This window comes from Anguilla rostrata, chromosome 4, assembly GCF_018555375.3.
Source record: "Anguilla rostrata isolate EN2019 chromosome 4, ASM1855537v3, whole genome shotgun sequence".
Classification (NCBI taxonomy): Eukaryota; Metazoa; Chordata; class Actinopteri; order Anguilliformes; family Anguillidae; genus Anguilla; species Anguilla rostrata.
Window position 1 is genome coordinate 21275851 of NC_057936.1, and position 20395 is coordinate 21296245.

Genomic DNA, 20395 nt, shown 5'->3' on the forward strand with positions numbered 1-20395 from the left:
CAGAGCCATGGCACAGGAGCAGCCTGCCAACAGTGCAAGCGCAGGGACGAACGCCGGCGAAAGAAACGAGCCCGCCGCAACGCAAAGCCCGATTGGCCGGTTTTAGCAGGACGGCGCGAGGCCCTCCCTTTCTGCGGCTCTGCGTCCGCGGAGGGACGGACTGAGCGGCGTTCAGGAAGAGCTCAGGCAAAAAAAGGCACCTGCGCTTGCACTGTTTGCTGAGTAACCCTCCTCCCGGCACACAAATCACAGACAGGGGGGATGAACTGCAGACGCGCGGTCAGCTCCCTCTCCGGCTGCCTCCAGCACAAACGGTGCAGCAGTGAGACTGCTGCTCACAGTCAGCGGCTCCGCTAATGTAGCCTGGGCTCGGAGCTGCCCCGGGGCCTTCATCAGGCACACTGTAATCCAATTACATCCAGGTCTGCTGCAGCAGCCTTCTTAAAGTCAGGGGTGTCAGACTCCTCTAGGGCTGCAGCGTCTGCCGGTTTTAGTTGGTTTTTGGTGTTTTCAGCACTTGAGCAGTTTATTTTAGTCACTGATTGGCTACAGAGTCACATGCCTCGTTTTCAAGGTTTTTATTGGCCGCCGTTTAAAAATGAAACTGCAAAAACCTGCAGACACCGAGGCCCTCCAGGACCAGAGTTTGACACCCCTGCTTTAAGCGAGCTGCGGAGGGGGCAGGGCCGGGAGCCGGGGGACGGATGACCCGCGCGCCGCAGCGGAGCGCGGGGTTCGGGCGCGGTCGGGAACGGGCTCACCTCTGGCTCTGTCCAGCTCCTCCTCTTCCACCTCCGCCGTCTCCTCCTCCGCCTGCCCCCCGGGCGGCCTGTAAGGGGGAGGGAGCCGCATCGGGGGAGGGGCGCTGCCTGTGGACGCGCTCTGTCAATCAAAGGAAAGGGCGTCAGGAAGAACGCGCGGGACGCTCGAGACGAACACCGCCGGCCGAGTGAGAGAGGGAGAGAGGGAAGGAGGGAGGCAGGGAGAGAGGGAGGGAGGGAGAGAGGGAGGGAGGCAGGGAGAGAGGGAGGCTCGAGAGATGAGCGCTAGCTGAAGCCTCAGGCTGCAGTCTCTGCACTATCAATCTGAGAGCTTTCCAACACTGCGGCTTCACTGAGGGGGCGGGGCCCGTATCCTCCTACTGAAGATGAGCCACTGCACAAGAGTATCCTGAAGGCTTCAGTGCCACGTACAGAGAGAGGGAGAGAGAGAGAGAGAGAGGGAGGGAGAGGGGGAGAGGAGTGAAGGGGGAGAGAGAGAGAGAGGAGAGAGGAGAGGAGAGGAGGGAGGGAGGGAGGGAGGAGAGGAGGGAGAGGAGAGGGAGAGGGAGGGAGGGAGAGGGAGAGGTAGGGAGGGAGAGGGAGAGAGAAAGGCGCAAGAGGGAGGAATAGAGAGAGAGAGCGAGAGGGGGCAAGAGAGGAGGGAGAGAGAGATGTACAGGCCTGTGAATGGTTCAGCTCCAGACACTGCTGCCAAGAACATCCCATTCTCTCTGCAGTGAAGGTGAGCCTTAATAAATAAGACGATCGTAAGAGTAGCTGGCTCAGACTCCACCTTTCCATTCCCCAATATGTAGGGCTAGCACCTCAGAAAGGGAAACTCAGACACTAAATACCAGACATTACGGGCATAATTAACGGTCCGTCGGGAACGTCTGTGGCGGTCACCAGATATTTCACCGTATCGTTTGGCTTGGTGCGGCTGGTTCATGATGAGCGGTTTCGAGAAAGCTGGCCTCTACTGCTTGCATAAAACAACTTTAATTCTTAAAAATGTGACTTAAGACCCTTTCTCTTCCAAACCTCAGCTGGCATTGGTAACGCACTACTCGCTCCTGCTTCACAGTCAGCGCTACACTCCCTCACCTACCCGCTACGCATGCGGGGCATTTTAATGGCCAGCAGGTGTATCAATTACAGGCAATCAGCTCAAAGAGCCCTCTCAGAGTTTTAAAGCCGGCGCGCAGGCCATTGTGATGAATGCAGATGATAATGAGAAATGAAAAGGCTGGACTGGAAAACGAAGCGATTGATCATCAGCGAAGTGTGCGAACCGCAAGCGCAAAGCAATCGCGCAGTGCGCCACGTTAAGGTGCAGCTTTTACATGCGTCTGGGCTTGATTACACACACACGTGTCTGGGCTTGATTATACACACACGTGTCTTTAGGGCATGCAGAAGGGCCGAAAGGGTCATGAGAATCTAAAATGCAATGCTAAGACAGGGCCACAGCCCCTGGATCATACGGAGAGGACCAAACTTCCCATAATGCACCCAGGCAGGTGCGGACAAACAAAGAGAAAGTTCTTTTTATCCCTCTTCTGAGTTCTGGGAGAAAAGCTGGTTTTACCCTTTTGAAAACTCCTTTGAAATGTCACAGTGGAAATCGTAATGGTAAAAAATAATAATAATAATGAATATTCCCCCCCCCTCCCCCCGCCTCCATCAGGCCGCGGTTTCCTCCCGCCCGTCAGCGGTTCGGTTTGGGCTCAGACTGCGCCCCCGCACCCCGCCGTCTCCGACGGGACTGGCGTCGCCCGCGCCTCAACTTCGCCCGCGCTCCCGCTTCAGACGAGCCGGAGTCCGCCGCCGAGCCGCACCGTCTGCGGCCGCCGGGGGAGCAGCCGGGGGAGCAGCCAGCTACGATCGCCAGCCCGGTCACGCGGGGACGACCGTGCGGCGGTTAGAATCCCAAAAACACCCCCCCCCCCGCCTCACGACGGAGGATAAGTAATAAGAGGCCATTTCCTGGGTATTTACCGCGGCGCCGGCGCGTTTAATCACGGCTAATTGCGCCCGTGTGTGCCCGGCGGGCGCGTTAGGCGCCTCCTCCCCCCCGCACCGGCGCCGGGGCCCGGCTCACGCTCCATCAATTACCATTAATCAGCCGCCGCCGCTGTCTGCGCTACAGCCTTCCTCCGGGTCTGGGGATCACCACCACCCTCTTCCTCACGGCCCCGCCCCCTGGGCTCAGCACCACACAGTAAGTAAAGGGGGAGGGGCCACTAGGGTTTACCCCAGGAGAGTCACGCACTCAGTCACCTTTAAGCGATGTCTTCTACAGAACAAACAGCAGCTTCCTTCCAAAAAAAACAGTTTTAGGGGAAGTTTGCCGCTAGCTTCAGCGTGCGTATACAGAAACCTTTTGTGCAGCGGATGCTACCACCACCCGGTAGCAGATAGCTGAAGCCAGAATGAATTTAGTCATCGTAAGTGAGCTGCGACTCCAGACTTCTACAGACAGGGCAGAGGGAGCTGTAACAGGGCAGGGGGAGCAGTAACAGGGCAGGGGGAGCTGTGACAGGGCAGGGGGAGCTGTGACAGGGCAGGCGGAGCAGTAACAGGGCAGGGTGAGCTGTAACAGGGCAGGGGGAGCAGTAACAGGTCAGGGGGAGCAGTAACAGGGCAGGGGGAGCTGTAACAGGGCAGGGGGAGCGGTAACAGGGCAGGGGGACCGGTAACAGGGCAGGGGGAGCTGTAACAGGGCAGGGGACCAGTAACAGGGCAGGGGAGCAGTAACAGGGCATGGGGAGCAGTAACAGGGCATGGGGAGCAGTAACAGGGCAGGGGGAGCAGTAACAGGGCAGGGGGAGCTATAACAGGGCAGGGGGAGCAGTAACAGGGTAGGGGGAGCAGTAACAGGGCAGGTCGGACCTGTAACAGGGCAGGGGGAGCTGTTACAGGGCAGGGGGAGCAGTAACAGGGCAGGGGGAGCAGTAACAGGGCAGGGGGAGTAGTAACAGGGCAGGGGGAGCTGTAACAGGGCAGGGGAGCTGTAACAGGGCAGGGGGAGCAGTAACAGGGCAGGGGAGCAGTAACAGGGCAGGGGGAGCAGTGACAGGGCAGGGTGAGCTGTAACAGGGCAGGGGGAGCAGTAACAGGGCAGGGGGAGCTGTAACACGGCAGGGGGAGCTGTAACACGGCAGGGGGAGCAGTAACAGGGCAGGGGGAGCAGTGACAGGGCAGGGGGAGCTGTGACAGGGCAGGGGGAGCTGTGACAGGGCAGGGGGAGCTGTGACAGGGCAGGGGGAGCTGTGACAGGGCAGGGGGAGCAGTGACAGGGCAGGGGAGCAGTGACAGGGCAGGGGGAGCAGTAACAGGGCAGGGGAGCTGTAACAGGGCAGGGGAGCAGTAACAGGGCAGGGGAGCAGTAACAGGGCAGGGGGAGCTGTAACAGGGCAGGGGGAGCAGTAACAGGGCAGGGGGAGCAGTAACAGGGCAGAGGGAGCAGTGACAGGGCAGAGGGAGCTGTAACAGGGCAGGGGGAGCTGTAACAGGGCAGGGGGAGCTGTAACACGGCAGGGGGAGCTGTAACACGGCAGGGGAGCTGTGACAGGGCAGGGGAGCTGTAACAGGGCAGGGGGAGCTGTGACAGGGCAGGGGGAGCTGTGACAGGGCAGGGGAGCTGTGACAGGGCAGGGGGAGCAGTAACAGGGCTGGGGAGCAGTAACAGGGCAGGGGAAGCAGTGACAGGGCAGGGGAGCTGTGAAAGGGCAGGGGAGCTGTGACAGGGCAGGGGGAGCTGTGACAGGGCAGGGGGAGCTGTGACAGGGCAGGGGGAGCAGTAACAGGGCTGGGGGAGCAGTAACAGGGCAGGGGAAGCAGTGACAGGGCAGGGGGAGCTGTGAAAGGGCAGGGGAGCTGTGACAGGGCAGGGGGAGCTGTAACAGGGCAGGGGAGCTGTAACAGGGCAGGGGGAGCAGTAACAGGGCAGGGGAGCAGTAACAGGGCAGGGGGAGCTGTGACAGGGCAGGGGAGCTGTGACAGGGCAGGGGAGCTGTGACAGGGCAGGGGGAGCTGTGACAGGGCAGGGGAGCTGTAACAGGGCAGGGGGAGCTGTAACAGGGCAGGGGGAGCTGTAACAGGGCCGGGGGAGCTGTAACAGGGCAGGGGGAGCGGTAACAGGGCAGGGGGAGCTGTAACAGGGCAGAGGGAGCTGTAACAGGGCCGGGTGAGCTGTAACAGGGCAGGGGGAGCAGTAACAGGGCAGGGGGAGCAGTAACAGGGCAGGGGGAGGGTCAGACCTGTAACGCCCTCTGGCCAGCCCCCTTAAAGCTTTCCCTGAGGCCCGCCCGCAAAAAAATCCAATCTGAGAAGCAGGTACACGCTCACCGAGGTTCCCTAGGGCTGCTCCCTGGTAGTTCTTTTATCCAAACCCAGATATGAATTTTACATCAGAGCGATCAGTGGAATAATAATTAAATTTCCCTCCACTAATTAGGACCTTTTGGCGCCCGTGGTTAACAATCTCCTCCGTCCTCCAGAGCCGACCGTGATGAAAATGGCAATAAGAAAAATTAATCAAACAATCACAATTTCAATTTGCTCCAATCAGGGCGCTCGCGCTCCAGCTAACCGCCGGAGGGACGGGGTTCGCTGCGTGTGCGGGGCGCTCCGGACGCACGTCCCCATCCGCGCCGCGCCATCTCCCGTTCGGCTGCGAGCAAACGAGCCGTGGCCCGGACGGGTGGGGGGAGGAGGAGGGGGGTTTGATCCTGGCTGCAGAACAGCGCCAGCTGCTGGCAAGGAATATAAAGCCCGGACAAACAACACCCAATGCGCTGCGTTACCGCACCTGCCAAGATCCAGACTCACTACACTTCACTTATCAATTACTAAGGTCGATCGGCTTCATCCCTACATGCAGATATTCACACATGCAGATACACGCAAATAACCCCTCAAGGTAACGTGATTTTAATGTTTTTAATTGAACACTAATGGTGATGTGACAATCTCTACTGGTAATTAGAGTCCTAGAACACCGACTTGGAATTCCAAAAAAACATTCCAAAAAACCTACTCTTCAAAGGGATCACAAATATGTGATTAGAATGTTCTTAACGGAACATTCTAAATGCTGATGTAACGATCACTACTGGTAATTAAAAGCAATGGAGTTCTAGAACATTGCTAAAAACTTTTGAATTTTGAAGAAAGCATTCGAAAAAAACCTACTCTTCAAAGGGTCAGTATAACACCTTTCCACAATGTGACGCCCGCTTCACCAAGTGATGCTGAATCACATTCACAGGCCTCTATCCTGAATGCAGACACCAATCGCATCGCACACGTACGACAGAGACATGACGGACTGTACAAGGCCAAGCGCCGCCATCAATACATCAGCCCCCCAGGGGCCGCCAGACCAGCGCTCCCTTCGCCGAGCCGGGGACTGGCTGTGATATACGCGGGGTCAGCGCTGACACCCCCGCGGGGTGATTTAGGGCGGCGCCAGAGGCGGGACCGTACGGCTCCGGGGAGCGGAGGGTCTTACCTGTGCGGCCTTTCTCTTGGCCTTGTGCTTGCCTAGGCTGGGAGCCATGACGGACACAGGCTGCGGAGAGAGACACAGAGTGAGTGAAGACCTGGGGGGGGGGTGTTTCAGGAATCAGGATTACTGAGTTAGCTGGATAACTGTGCTGAGTAAAACCTGGAACGGCTCGTTTTGCTTCAGTCCATGTTCTGGATTTGGGAGGGTTCCGGGTTTTACTCAGTGCTGTTATCCAGCTGACTCAGTGATCCTGCTTGGTGAAACAGGGACCTGCCCTTCTCACAGGGTAACCCATAGCTGCTCGTAAAGCAAGTGCTGCTAACGCAGAGGAGCTGCTGCGGGAATCTCTGAAACCGGGACGCCGATCCCGCCGATGGGCCACCGCGTGAAGAGAGAAAACAGCGGCAAAGTGAAGCGGAGCGTTCAGGAGGAAAACGTCCAGCTTCCTGGCTAAACGCCACCGCTACCCGCAGCTCCGGTGTTCATCGCGGAAACGACGGTAATGGCCGCCCCGCGACGCCGGGGAGCGAGCGTGCGGACGCGGCGGCGGCGTGCCGAGGGTGCGTCAGAGCGCGTTAGCGACGCCGGCCGCGCAGGACATCCAGCAAGCAGTAACAAGTCGCGCTGGGAAAGCCAGCGGTTGGTTCAGCGGAGACGTGCCTACCTGCCCTCCTGCCCACCTGCCCACCTGCCCTCCTGCCTGGGACTCGCACCAGAGGAAGGAGGGGTGGCAGATGGCATTAGCGTCCTTTCCTTTCTTACCCAGGCGACATAGCTCGGAGGAAGACCGATTGTCTGGCAGTCGAGGTGGCCGTGTCAAACCTCGCCCGCGTCAGTGTCTGAGCAGACACCAACCCTACACCTAATGTTCTGGGCTGCAATGAGAGCACAATTAATAGCGCTTGGACATGCGTTATCAAATGCAGTCCATCTACTTGGACCTTAACCTGCATAACCCTGAGCGTCTGTGTCATTTCACTCTGTCCTTCCTTTACTTTAAAATCCTATACTACTGCTCATACACAAGCCTGGTCCACAAGCTGAAAAGCACGGACAGAATCAATGCAATATTTTGGGGTTGTTAGGTGGCCAGCTGGCTAAGACAGCACATCATGCACCCCACGTTCTGGTGCTGATTCCCACCCACACCAGTGTTTCCTGGGGCTGGCGGCCTCACTAGGCAGCACTTAACTAGCCCCTGACATTGGGTTTCAGCCAATGGGCTTTCAGTCAGCTGAGTTGGCCTGATAACACCCATAACTCCTACAGAAGTATGTGCAGAAGAGCGGCTCAAGCTTGTGTGCATGCTCCAGAATCACAGTGGAGAGAGACAGCGGCTCAAGCTTGTGTGTGTTTCAGAATCACAGTGGAGAGAGAGAGAGCGGCTCAAGCTTGTGTGTGTTTCAGAATCACAGTGGAGAGAGAGAGAGCGGCTCAAGCTTGTGTGTGTTTCAGAATCACAGCGGAGAGAGACAGAGCGGCTCAAGCTTGTGTGTGTTTCAGAATCACAGTGGAGAGAGAGAGAGCGGCTCAAGCTTGTGTGTGCTCCAGAATCACAGTGGAGAGAGACAGAGCGGCTCCAGCTTGTGTGTGTTTCAGAATCACAGTGGAGAGAGAGAGAGCGGCTCAAGCTTGTGTGTGTTTCAGAATCACAGCGGAGAGAGAGAGCGGCTCAAGCTTGTGTGTGTTTCAGAATCACAGTGGAGAGACACAGAGCTGCTCAAGCTTGTGTGTGTTTCAGAATCTCAGTGGAGAGAGTCAGAGCCAAGGTTTTGGGTTCTTCAGAAAAGTTAATTGGAGACTAACAGGCTGAAGGAAAGCTGGGGGAGAGACCAGTGAGAGAGAGAGAGCGGTGCTGTGTGTGTCCAGTCACAGCGTGGAGAGAGATAGATTGTGTTACGCTGGTGTGTCAGATCTCGGGAGAGAGACACGGAGCGGCTCCTTTAATGCTCGAGATCCCGTGGCTGGCGTGACAGCGACCCCTAGCTTGTGTGTGTTTCAGTCACAGTGGAGAGACACAGAGCGGCTCAAGCTTGTGTGTGCTCCAGAATCACAGTGGAGAGACAGAGCGGCTCAAGCTTGTGTGTGTTTCAGAATCTCAGTGGAGAGAGACAGAGCGGCTCAAGCTTGTGTGTGTTTCAGAATCTCAGTGGAGAGAGTCAGGCTGAAAGAGTTTTAATGGGAACTTCACATTCAGAAAAATAAGATGAAAAATATAACAGGTACAAATAACAGGCTGAAAAGGAAAGGCTGAGGGAGAGAGAGAGAGTGTGTGTGTGTGTGTGTGTGTGTGTGTGTGTGTGTGTTAGCATGTGACAGCGCGTGAGAGAGATATTGTGTTACCCGCGGAGTGGCAGACAGACTCTGGACGATGAAGACCACCGGACTGCCGGCTCCTTTAATGGCCTGCACCGCTTCCTCGTGGCTGGCGTTCGACAGGTCGACCCCTGACACCTGGGGGAGAGACGGCAGGAGGGAGGGTGAGAAAGAGAGATAGAGAAAGAGAGAGCGGTCAGAGATCACAGTGAGTCATTGCTGAGACTCTTTAATAACAGCCTGGGGATTCCTGTTTAAGCAGGGTGGCTCTTCTCTTTCAGAGCTACAGTACAGTAAGATACTGACACTCATAGCATTTTCTATTTTAAAGATGTTAGTCTCATTCACAGACAGAGTTAGGTAGAGCACTGATAAAATTTCTTTTTTCGTTTTCGTTTTGAAGGAGCTCTTGCTCACTCAGAGTTGGAGAGCGGTAAGACACAGATAATAGTTCAGTTTTAAAGAAGCTCTTGCTCAGAGTTGGAGAGCGGTAAGACACAGATAATAGTTCAGTTTTAAAGGAGCTCTTACTCAGAGTTGGAGAGCGGTAAGACACAGATAATAGTTCAGTTTTAGAGCTCTTACTCAGAGTTGGAGAGCGGTAAGACACAGATAATAGTTCAGTTTTAAAGGAGCTCTTACTCAGAGTTGGAGAGCGGTAAGACACAGATAATAGTTCAGTTTTAGAGCTCTTACTCAGAGTTGGAGAGCGGTAAGACACAGATAATAGTTCAGTTTTAGAGCTCTTACTCAGAGTTGGAGAGCGGTAAGACACAGATAATAGTTCAGTTTTAAAGGAGCTCTTGCTCAGAGTTGGAGAGCGGTAAGACACAGATAATAGTTCAGTTTTAGAGGAGCTCTTGCTCAGAGTTGGAGAGCGGTAAGACACAGATAATAGTTCAGTTTTAGAGGAGTTCTTACTCAGAGTTGGAGAGCGGTAAGACACAGATAATAGTTCAGTTTTAGAGCTCTTACTCAGAGTTGGAGAGCGGTAAGACACAGATAATAGTTCAGTTTTAGAGGAGCTCTTGCTCAGAGTTGGAGAGCGGTAAGACAGATAATAGTTCAGTTTTAAAGGAGCTCTTACTCAGAGTTGGAGAGCGGTAAGACACAGATAATAGTCAGTTTTAGAAGCTCTTCTCAAGTTGAGACGTAAGACACGAGGAGTTCGTGTTTAAGCAGGAGCTCTTCTTTCAGAGCTCAGACGTAAGATACAATATAGTTCAGTTTTGAGGAGCTCTTCAGAGTTGGAGGGTAAGCACGATAATAGTTCAGTTTTAGAGCTCTACTCAGAGTTGAGAGCGTAAGACACAGATAATAGTTCAGTTTTAGAGCTCTTACTCAGAGTTGGAGACGGTAAGACACAGATAATAGTTCAGTTTTCAGAGCTCTTACTCAGAGTTGGAGAGCGGTAAGACACAGATAATAGTTCAGTTTTAAAGGAGCTCTTGCTCAGAGTTGGAGAGCGGTAAGACACAGATAATAGTTCAGTTTTAAAGGAGCTCTTGCTCAGAGTTGGAGAGCGGTAAGACACAGATAATAGTTCAGTTTTAAAGGAGCTCTTGCTCAGAGTTGGAGAGCGGTAAGACACGATAATCAGTTAGGAGCCTTATGATGAGACAGGAGTTCTTCTTGCTCTTCTCAGAGTTGGAGAGCGGTAAGACACAGATAATAGTTCGTTTACAGAGCTCTACTCAGAGTGAAGCTAACACAGATAATAGTCTCAGTTAAGAGCTTACTCAGAGTTGAGAGCGGTAAGACACAGATAATAGTTCAGTTTTAGAGCTCTTACTCAGAGTTGGAGAGCGGTAAGACACAGATAATAGTTCAGTTTTAGAGGAGCTCTTGCTCAGAGTTGGAGAGCGGTAAGACAGATAATAGTTCAGTTTTAAAGGAGCTCTTGCTCAGAGTTGGAGAGCGGTAAGACACAGATAATAGTTCAGTTTTAGAGGAGCTCTTGCTCAGAGTTGGAGAGCGGTAAGACAGATAATAGTTCAGTTTTAGAGGAGCTCTTGCTCAGAGTTGGAGAGCGGTAAGACAGATAATAGTTCAGTTTTAAAGAAGCTCTTGCTCAGAGTTGGAGAGCGGTAAGACACAGCTGAGGTGCCGTGCTTTAGCAGGGTTCCTGTTCCTCACCTGCAGGATCTTGTCTCCGGTCTTGAGGGCCTGAGTGCGCCCAGCGGGACTGTCTGGCAGCACCTGCTTGATGAAGATGCCCTTCAGCTCCTCGCCGTTCTTCAGACGCTTGATCACGGTGCGGCCGCCAACGATGCTGATGCCCAGAGACTCCTGCGGCTCCTGCCACACCTCCACCCTTCAGACACACACACACACAATACAAACACCACACACACCACACCCACACACACACACACACAACACAAATACGACACACATACACACACACACACACACACACACATACACACACAATGAATAAGAGTTAAAAGGTGTATACTGTGTTTAAAGGAGAAGAGTACGTTGAGAGAAAAAGACAAACGTACCCGAGTGGTGAAACGGACAGACACACGCCTCACAGTGGCGTAAGGGACAGACAGACATACCTGCGTGGGGGACCCCAGTGACTGAACACGGGCGTTTCCTCTCCTTCTCCCTCCTCTCTCTCAGGTAAGTCTCTGGGGAGGGGGGGGGGGAGAAATATGCTGACTGCCTGCACAGCTGTAATAACAGCTCCAACATAACCACAGACAAATACAGTGACACCAAAGAAACTTCCAGACGAAAAGCACAAGCCTTCAACAGAAGCTTGCACATGACAACTAGAATGTAACAGCAACAACACTGACCTAACACTACTCCTATGTCAATCAGCTCTCTACAAAACACTCAGGTCACTGACAGATCTGGAAGTGTAAATAGCTTGGTGAGCTAAACGAATCGCTTTAATTCCACTTAATTGAACTGCGGATGGAAGCATTCTGAGATGCGTATTAAAGTGTTCTGTACCTGTATCCTCCTCGGATAGATGGCCTGGATGCACCCTGGCTCCTCCTCTTTCCCTTCTCCTGAGCAGCCGATTGGACAGATCTGATGAAATCACAAGAGTGGGGGAAAACGCAAGGAGCATTGTGAAGGTTAAAACGAGCACTTCATGGGATGAACTCTGTGGGCTTATAAATGTGGACCCATAACCGTCCAGCTGATTGCATAAAGACATACGCCAATAGACTCAGTGACCACTCCCTGCAGACTAAGGGATAAATCAATACTCACACAGCAGTCCTATCTCCATTTCAAATTGCTACAGCTCAAGTATGTAAGGCACGCAATGCATTTTTCTACAGGTGAAAGTGCCTCTCAGATTATTAAATGAATTCCAACACCGTTAATCCTCAAATCTGATCTGGAACGCAAAAAGCGCATTCGACCCTGCTCGATCGACTTCGCTGCACACGGGCGGGAGAGAAAGGAGAAGGCGCCAAGTCAGAGCGGCCCAACCGATCAGAACGATCGCGGCGCTTTCGGCGTTCCGCGAGATGTCAGGATTCGAAGAAGGAGCCGGCTCTCCCTCGCTTCGCGCGTTCTCCACCGCAGTGATGGGAGACACAGCTGGCAGCGACGGAGACGTTTTACAGCGTGACCTCCCTCTCCATCAGCACCTTTTATCTGCTAAAACGCACGTACGGGCTTTGAGGGACGGGGATGGAAAATACACCCCTCTGCCAGGTTCGCTTTCTTTTTATTTCATTTTTCGCTCACATTGCACGTTTCACTTCAAAAACCCATCGTACAAAGCTTGTTACTCATCCATGGCTTGTCAAGGCAGTGGGGTTTTTCAGCCACTGATTTTTAAGGGCCGTGCTATTACATTGTTTCACCAGCAGATGGAGCTACAACCCCTCTTGTGATTTATACGAGTGAATAAATCCAGCATTAAAGTGAATCAATTACACACACCAGAATAGCCAACCATGAGGGCATTTCAAACAATCGTGCATCCTGTTGGATCCTGCGGGGTTGCTTTGTTAAACTATCGGACTCTCTGATCTTTGAGTAGTGCTCTGATTGAAAGAGCCATTGTTGAGGACAGGCAGGGAGAAAACCAAGCAACATACTGAGATGCGCGATGAGCACAAACTACCCTGTATAACTTGGGAATCATTCCATAAACTGCACAGTGATATACATATAGGATGTAATATAATTGTGTAGGAACTGAAAAATGAGTCAGAGTCTATTATTCGTGGTACAAAGTTCAAGGGCAAAATTTGCAGGAACAAGTCAACAAACAAACTAAAAGTATGAGTTTATGTTTATGAGTGAATGTGTGTGTATGTGTGTGTTAGTGTGTTTGTGTATGCATGTATACACACATGTATGTATGTATGTGTGTGTGTGTGTGTGTAAGAGTTTGTGTGTGCATATGTGTAAGAGTTTGTGTGTGTGTGTAATAGTTTGTTTGCGTGTATGTGTAAGAGTCTGTGTGTGTGTGTGTGTGTGTGTGTGTGTGTGTGTGTGTGTGTGTATGTGTGTGTGTATGTGCGCACATGTACATGCTGTGTGTACACAGAGCTGTGAGTGCACACTCACTCAGTATCCGTGTCCGTCAGGGTGAGCTCGGAGCCTCCGTTCCTGGAGTCGGAGTCCACGTCGCTCTCCCCGGTCTCCCGCCACATCCCAGCAGACAGCTCTGTGGAGACGTGGGGGCGTGGTTAAACAGGGCGGGGGGCGCGGCCTCATACAGCGCCGGGCGCGAACGGACCGCGCGGCACACGGACGTTAAACCCGCCCGCGTCCACTCAACCCAATTCATCAAACACACACAGCGCCCCTGTGACTCACCCTGCAGCAGGGTTATGTGCTCCAGCCCCGGCCCAGCGGCCTGCAGCTCCGCCAGGGTTTCGGCCTCTTCCTCTGCCTCCTGCTGGCACAGCAGAGGACCGCTCAGTCACATGACCCCATGTTCACTGTACTCAGTCACATGACCCCATGTTCACTGTACTCTTTACACTTCCCCATAGTTACCCACAGAGAACGAGGAATGACTATGATGCTAATTCCCAAGGGTCCGGGTCACTCATTGGTCTGGAAAGCCCAGTTCAGACCAAACAATCGGGACACGTCAAAACCGTTTCAGAATGCCGCAGAAACGAGCTGCAGCAGGGTGCACTACCCGTCTCAGAACCTCTGATGCCGGTGCTTGCCGTAGCAGGCGATTCTACTAGTCTAATCGCAGGCGGTGAGTGTTAGAACATTGTGAACAGTCACCGGCTGCAGTTTCGGTGCATCACGCATCTTTGGACTGAACTGGGCTTAAGGGGTCCAGGCTGCCACGCCCTTCACGCACCTGCTGGGACAGGTCGACCTGTATGGAGGGCGGGTCCACGGGAGCAAGCTCCGCCTGTCCTCCCCAGACGGGAGAGTCGCGCTCGGGGTACACGGGTGGCGCTTCGTCCTCCTCCTCGGACCCGATGTCCTTGTCTTCCTCCTCCTCCTCTTCGTCCTCGTCCACCGCCATCTCCCTCTCCCCGCCGGGCGTGGCCTGGGCAGCAGCCGGGGGGGAGGAGTAGCGGGGGCAGGAGAAGGAGCCGTCCAGGACCCACTCCGGCTCCTCAGACAGCTCCTGCGGGCTGGGAGCCTCATCAGCGAAACTCTGGAACAGCCACAAAGGACCAACACCTCACACTGTGTACCACACCACACCCCTTTACCTTAAATATCACCCCTTTACCTCACAGTACACCCCGCCCCTTTACCTCACACCCCACCAAGCCCCTTTACCTTAAACTCCATCCCTTTACCTCACACCACACCCGCCCCTTTACCTTAAACCCCATCCTTTTACCTCAAACCACACCCCTTCACCTCACACCCCACCCCTTTACCTCACACCAAACCCCCTGCACACTCTCATCGGATGTGGAAGTTTAACCCCACAAAAACACAAAGATATTTCTGGGTCCTTGGAAATAAATGTTCCTGTGACCAACACTAATGGGCCCTGTCATGGACCGGATTCAGCAGCAGACCTTGCGGCCAAACCGTATGCTGGAACAGCGCCTTCACAGGATGAACCTGACCACCAGGCTGCCCTGGGAGCCCGGGAGATCTCGGCTGTCTGGGTTCGAGCGCCGCAGCTGCAGCGATCACCTGACCCGGCCTCCGATCCCTTGCCTTTGCCGCAACCCCACCGAACAGCTCCGGCTTTCCAGATACAAATTAAGTTATTTGCTTATCTGAAGGCCCAAACAAAGCACTAAGTCACTCTCTGATCCGGGCCAGATATCCAAAACCCTCTCGGCTGAAAGAGGGCCTTTCTTACGAACGAGGCTCAGAACCCGATCGTGTCCCCTTCTCTTTTTTTCTCTCTTTCTTCTCTTAACCGCCTCTATCAGAAACTTCTGATCTGTGGAAAGCGCTCCTCTCCCGTGCGGCGCATACAGAGAGGCCTTTATCCCCGGGGGCAGGGCGGGGCCGCGGAGGGCCTGTCCTCACCGCACACTCGCCCAGACGCACTTAAGGATGGTAAGAGCTGAAAACGCACTTTTCCCTCGCCGCGGAAACGGCCGAGTCAGCGCCTCCCCCCCCCACCACCCCCCCCCCCACCCCCCCGTCCGGGCCCCTCGCAGCCCAGAACCAATTTGCCGTGAAAAATGTGCCGAGTCTAAAATCTTAATGGCACAATTAGTCTCGTTTTTGGTAGATTTACTACGGCCGCTCCGCTCCTCGCCGCAATTACATCTTTGCTAAAAATTCGAGGATGACGCGGGACGCCCCGGGCCGGAGAGGGCTAGCGGCGCACCTGGACCAAGTTCTCTTCTCTGGGCGGAACCGGAACGCTCGGTCCTCGCCCGCGGCCGAGGTCAAGCAAGGGCACGGCTCGATAATTTTTCAACCGGCGTGGAAAAAAAAAATCATCCTCTCTCTCCCCCTCCCCGAGCGCGCGGTCGCAGACGCGGGCAATTCGTCACCTCGCCCCGAGACAGAGCCGCGGACCTTTCCGTCAGAAGCGGAGAGAGAACCTTCGCGTGGCGCGAGGCTTTCGCTCTCCGTCCGTCGCTAACGCTAGCGGTATCGACCGGATGACGCGCCGTAACTCAGCTCCCTGCTGGGCCCGATCCCCTGAACTCCTCTAGCGGCCCTGAATCCACCGCCACGCACACACAGCGCTCGTGTCAGACACAAACACTATTACACCTAAAACCAGGATTAAAACACACCAAGGCAGCAGGAAATAAACAAACAGGAAAACACTGCCAATAAAACAAATTCCATGTATTAATATTTAATTCGAAAAGAATAAAACATATGTGCCTGGACTGATGTGTCACTATTTCACTCAGGCTGTAGTAATATATTTAATCCCAGCCAACACAAAATGTTCTCACAAGGTTACTGGAATGTTTCGTCAATGTTGTAGCATTGCTGTTATATGGCAGCAGTACTGTGAGCATGTTGCCTGTCAGTCGGGATTCAGAAAGGAGGAGGAGGAGGAGGAGGGCGGGGAGCGTCAGATCACCTGAGGGACAGGAGAGCTCTTCTGTCTGAGGGACTCCCTGTCCTCCGTCTCTTCAGCCCGTCCTCCAGTGGACTCCACCTCCGGCTCCACCCATCCATCATCGTGAGCCTCCTCCGTCTGTCCAGGGCGAGACACAGACCAAGGTTTCACACACCCATGCTAGTGCTAAAGAAACCTCTAATTAGAGGCCCACTGCTGGGTATAACAAGCAGAGCAGAGAGCAGCACTCTCAAAAAGAATGTGTCCAACACACCGTTTTACTATTTTTAAGTTACAAATACACAATTTGCAGTATGTGTTACAAGGGGAGGCTTCTTAACACAGACTGTGCAGAAAGGAACAAAAAATGTGCTGAATTAGACAGAGGGGGTGAGTTTAAAAATGACACGTGTTGTTTTTTTACACATCTGCTTTGAGAGTGCATATCAATCACCACAACTACTCTTATCACTCCTCAAACCAGAAAACCAGAAATATCTGATTGGATTGAAGGGGACAGCAGGGCGGGTGTTAGCATAATCGCTCACAATAAGAACACAGCTCCATGTGTTTTAGATCATGCATTTAATTCAATAGAAAGTATCGACTGCGAGGACGCCGCTCACCACCAGGGGCTTCCGGATGCCCAGGTACACCTTTCCGGGAGGAGCGGCCTTCAGCACCTCCACGGCCTGCGGCAGGTGACAGGTGTCCAGGTGCGTGTCGTTGACGAACACCAGCTGGTCGCCGGGGAGGATGCCGCCGTGGGTCTCGGCGACGCCCCCGGGCACCAGGGAGCGGATGACTATGACCGAGCGCGCGACGTCCAGCGGATCCTGCAGAGGGCAGCAGAGACCACGGCAACCGGAGTCAGGCGCTCGGCTCGGCACGCGCACACACACACACACACACACACACACGGACCCGCGCGCGCACACGCACGCTCGCTCGCTCGCTCGCACACGCTGCAAATACAGACACAGCACAAAGAGACTGGCGCAATGCTGCGCTGGCGTTTTACTCGCGGACACCTTAAAATGACCTTACGCTACGGCCACAACGCCAGAGTTCTCTACAACTTTCAGCGCTTATTGAGTACGTTCGGAGGACCGGGTCTGGGCCGATGCAGTGTGATAAAGGGCCTTGCTGAAACCCCATTCCTCAGAAGTGCAGATACTGTGGTCTGCTAGGGGCTGTGATTAGGGTGCAGACCCGCCCACCTGTCAGTCAAGGGCTGCGGCCAGTCACAGGTAAGCAGCAGTGTCAGGCCAATTAAGAGGGAGAGAGAGCACCTGTTCTGAGCGGGGAGAAAAGCAGGCAGCAAATTACACATTTGTGCTCTCCGGAAAAGGCTAAATGACCCATGAAGTAAAGCCCTGTTCACACTCAAAGTTCTTATTTCAGTATCGGTGTTTACTACAATTATGCACGAATGCTGCAGGACAGGGGGGTGACCACAAAAGTGCAACCTTCAATGTGCGTTTATAATGCTCACGGGCATCATAAACAAAGAAATCACAGCTAGCCAATGAGGTCGCAGAACCACAAGTATGTGCTTTCCCATTCTGACCGAGAGGCCTAGAACCACCGTCAGCCAGCTGAGCACTTTGAGTTCTTTACCGAAGCCAGAAAGCACCGCATACTTTTCCTTTCTGCGGAAGTGTCACAGGTATCAATCATGCTACGCGCAGGCTAGGCCATAAAACTGCAATTCAGCTCCAATTTGATGCGTCCCACAATATATTTGATGACCCATATGGGCTGATTTTATGTGACGACTGACAATATAAAAGTGATTAACAAGTGGTTATTCCAACGGAAGAACTGAAGCTGTACTCCGGTAATTAGCAAGGACATCTATCTGTCCGTAGCAGGAGCGACGCGTTTATGGTCATCTTTTCTGACGCTGCGAAGAAATGAAAAATGATTGGCTGCATAAGCGTTGGGTACGCTGGGATTCTCAAGGTGGGGAGAAGGCCTGTGATTGGCCAGCGGGGAGGCCGATGCGGGCCGTCCCGTGCAGGGCGGAGTGTGGAGCGCACTGCAGATCTGAAATGAAAGGGACTTTGTGCTCTGCTCTCCCAGGGATGTGTGTGCCGAGAACACCAAGCCCACGGTGACTGTACACAGCTCACACGGGCACGTAAGGGAAAAAGTACGCGCACACGCACACACACACACACAGGCACAGAGTGACACACACACACACACACACATATACACACACACACACACACACACACACACAGGGATGGACACATGCCACAGAGACGGACACACACACACACACACACACACACAAAAACACACACACCTGAGAGCAGACTCGTGCGGAGACCACAGCTATTTGGCTAATGGATTATTAGCTTGAGCGGAATGCTAACAAAGCACAGAGCCTAATACTCTCCTCATTTTGGTTAGTGCACTTTACATCACAGAACCAGGGCTGCACACCAAAATACCTGCAGTGAACCTGCCCTACAGCCCTACAGCCCAAAGCCCTACAGCCCTACAGCCCTACAGCCCAACAGCCCAACAGCCCTACAGCCCTACAGCCCAACAGCCAAAAGCCCTACAGCCTACAGCCCAAAGCCCTACAGCCCAAAGCCCTACAGCCCAAAGCCATACAGCCCAAAGCCCTACAGCCTACAGCCTACAGCCCAAAGCCCTACAGCCTACAGCCCAAAGCCCTACAGCCCAACAGCCCAAAGCCCTACAGCCCTACAGCCCAAAGCCCTACAGCCCAACAGCCCAACAGCCCAAAGCCCTACAGCCCAAAGCCCAAAGCCCAAAGCCCTACAGCCCTACAGCCCAAAGCCCTACAGCCTAAAGCCCTACAGCCCTACAGCCCTACAGCCCTACAGCCCAAAGCCATACAGCCCAACAGCCCAACAGCCCTACAGCCCAAAGCCCAAAGCCCTACAGCCCAAAGCCCAAAGCCCTACAGCCCAAAGCCCTACAGCCCAAAGCCCTACAGCCCTACAGCCCAAAGCCCTACAGCCCAAAGCCCTACAGCCCGAGCTCGGGCTCCACACCATCGATTCAGCCGCTCGGATCATTAAGCGGCGGAGGAGCTCAGCGGCACTTTTTTCCTGCAGGTGAGCGCAGACTGAGAGCTGACTGGAGCCCGGGAGAGCCAGCGGGCCTCGCCGGGGAGGAGCGCCCTGCCCGGGCCGTGATGAAGACTCCGGCGGACAGACCTCAGGAAGGAGAAGTGAAAAGAACAGGGCCCAGTGTTGGGTCCAATTACCAGGACTGATTACACAATTTACCGCCGGTGCAGAGCGCGGTCCGGGGGAAAGAGGAAGGGAAAAAAGAAAAAAAAAGGCAATTTTGGGGCGAGGTGAACTGAGGCCTGCAGAAGGGGCGGATAAACACTGGAACACAGTGGAACAGGGAGAAGAAAAAAGAGGAGGAAGGAAAAAAAGAAAAAAAAACAGACAGGAAAAAGTTTGAGATGGGGGGGGGTTTGAAGTTCCAGTCCAGCTGGTCCTTTGCACAGACACAGGCTGCATTGTCCAGCTCCGCGAGTTTCAGCCAAGCGTGTTTCGTTTCGAGAACAACCCCCCTCCCCCACCTCGTCCCACACGGGCGGTGATGTCAGCGAACTAGCGCTTAAATATCGCCAAACGGGCCGGGAGCGGGAGGCTGCGCTGGGGGCTCTGCAAACAGAGGGGTGGGAGGGGGGGCTGGGGGGGCTGGGGGGGGGGGGCGTACGTCATCAGGACCGGACGGCCTGCCGCGTTCCATATTGATTCTCGGGGCCTGTCAGCTCCAAGAAGCCCTTCCTCCCTTATTTATGCCCTCTCTCCGCTGCGGCTCTGATTTAGGGGCCGGCATAAAGAACCAGGGACTCGTCTAGGGGGGGTGGAGGGTGTGGGGGGGGGGGGTGCAGCTGACTTACATGCTACAGTCCTGGAGTCAATTATCATTCAAAAATGACAACTCCAGCAGTGCTGCGAGGAGCCATTACTGCGCGTTTATGCTGACGTTCTTCCCGACTGCATCCGTGTCGAAGCACTCAATACCGCGAAGCGGAGCGTTTCCAAGTAACCGTTTGTCAAACCGAGATCAAAACAGCGGCTTTCACACGAGCGCTGGCCGCTAAATCTCCGCTCGCTCAAATTCATTTAGGTTTAATTGTTCATTAATGGACTCGAGCAGCATTTTTTATGAAAATGGAGAAACCTTCTGATCTGATGACTGCACCCCGTCTGCACCTTTTGTGGGCACACACCAGGGGGCACCTGGTTTAGTGAGGAAGCGCTTTGACAGACAGGACTGCTATTCATCACAAAATGATACCGTCTCTCCGTCTCAGAGCTTGGGTGAAACTAAGATAACCAG

At 54.0% G+C, this 20395-nt stretch overlaps 1 protein-coding gene across 1 annotated transcript in view; it reads right to left on the reverse strand.

Moving 5' to 3' along the window:
* patj (PATJ crumbs cell polarity complex component) overlaps positions 1 to 20395 on the reverse strand; it is a 98707-nt gene that overhangs the window by 58942 nt on the left and 19370 nt on the right. The window contains exons 12-22 of the mRNA XM_064331304.1: positions 16675 to 16884; positions 16070 to 16186; positions 13898 to 14203; positions 13393 to 13471; positions 13141 to 13240; positions 11557 to 11637; positions 11154 to 11225; positions 10726 to 10903; positions 8617 to 8727; positions 6277 to 6336; positions 762 to 882 (exon numbers count right to left, since the gene is read on the reverse strand). Coding sequence (XP_064187374.1) covers positions 762 to 882; positions 6277 to 6336; positions 8617 to 8727; positions 10726 to 10903; positions 11154 to 11225; positions 11557 to 11637; positions 13141 to 13240; positions 13393 to 13471; positions 13898 to 14203; positions 16070 to 16186; positions 16675 to 16884 — 1435 coding nt within the window. The remainder of the gene's footprint in view (positions 1 to 761; positions 883 to 6276; positions 6337 to 8616; positions 8728 to 10725; positions 10904 to 11153; positions 11226 to 11556; positions 11638 to 13140; positions 13241 to 13392; positions 13472 to 13897; positions 14204 to 16069; positions 16187 to 16674; positions 16885 to 20395) is intronic.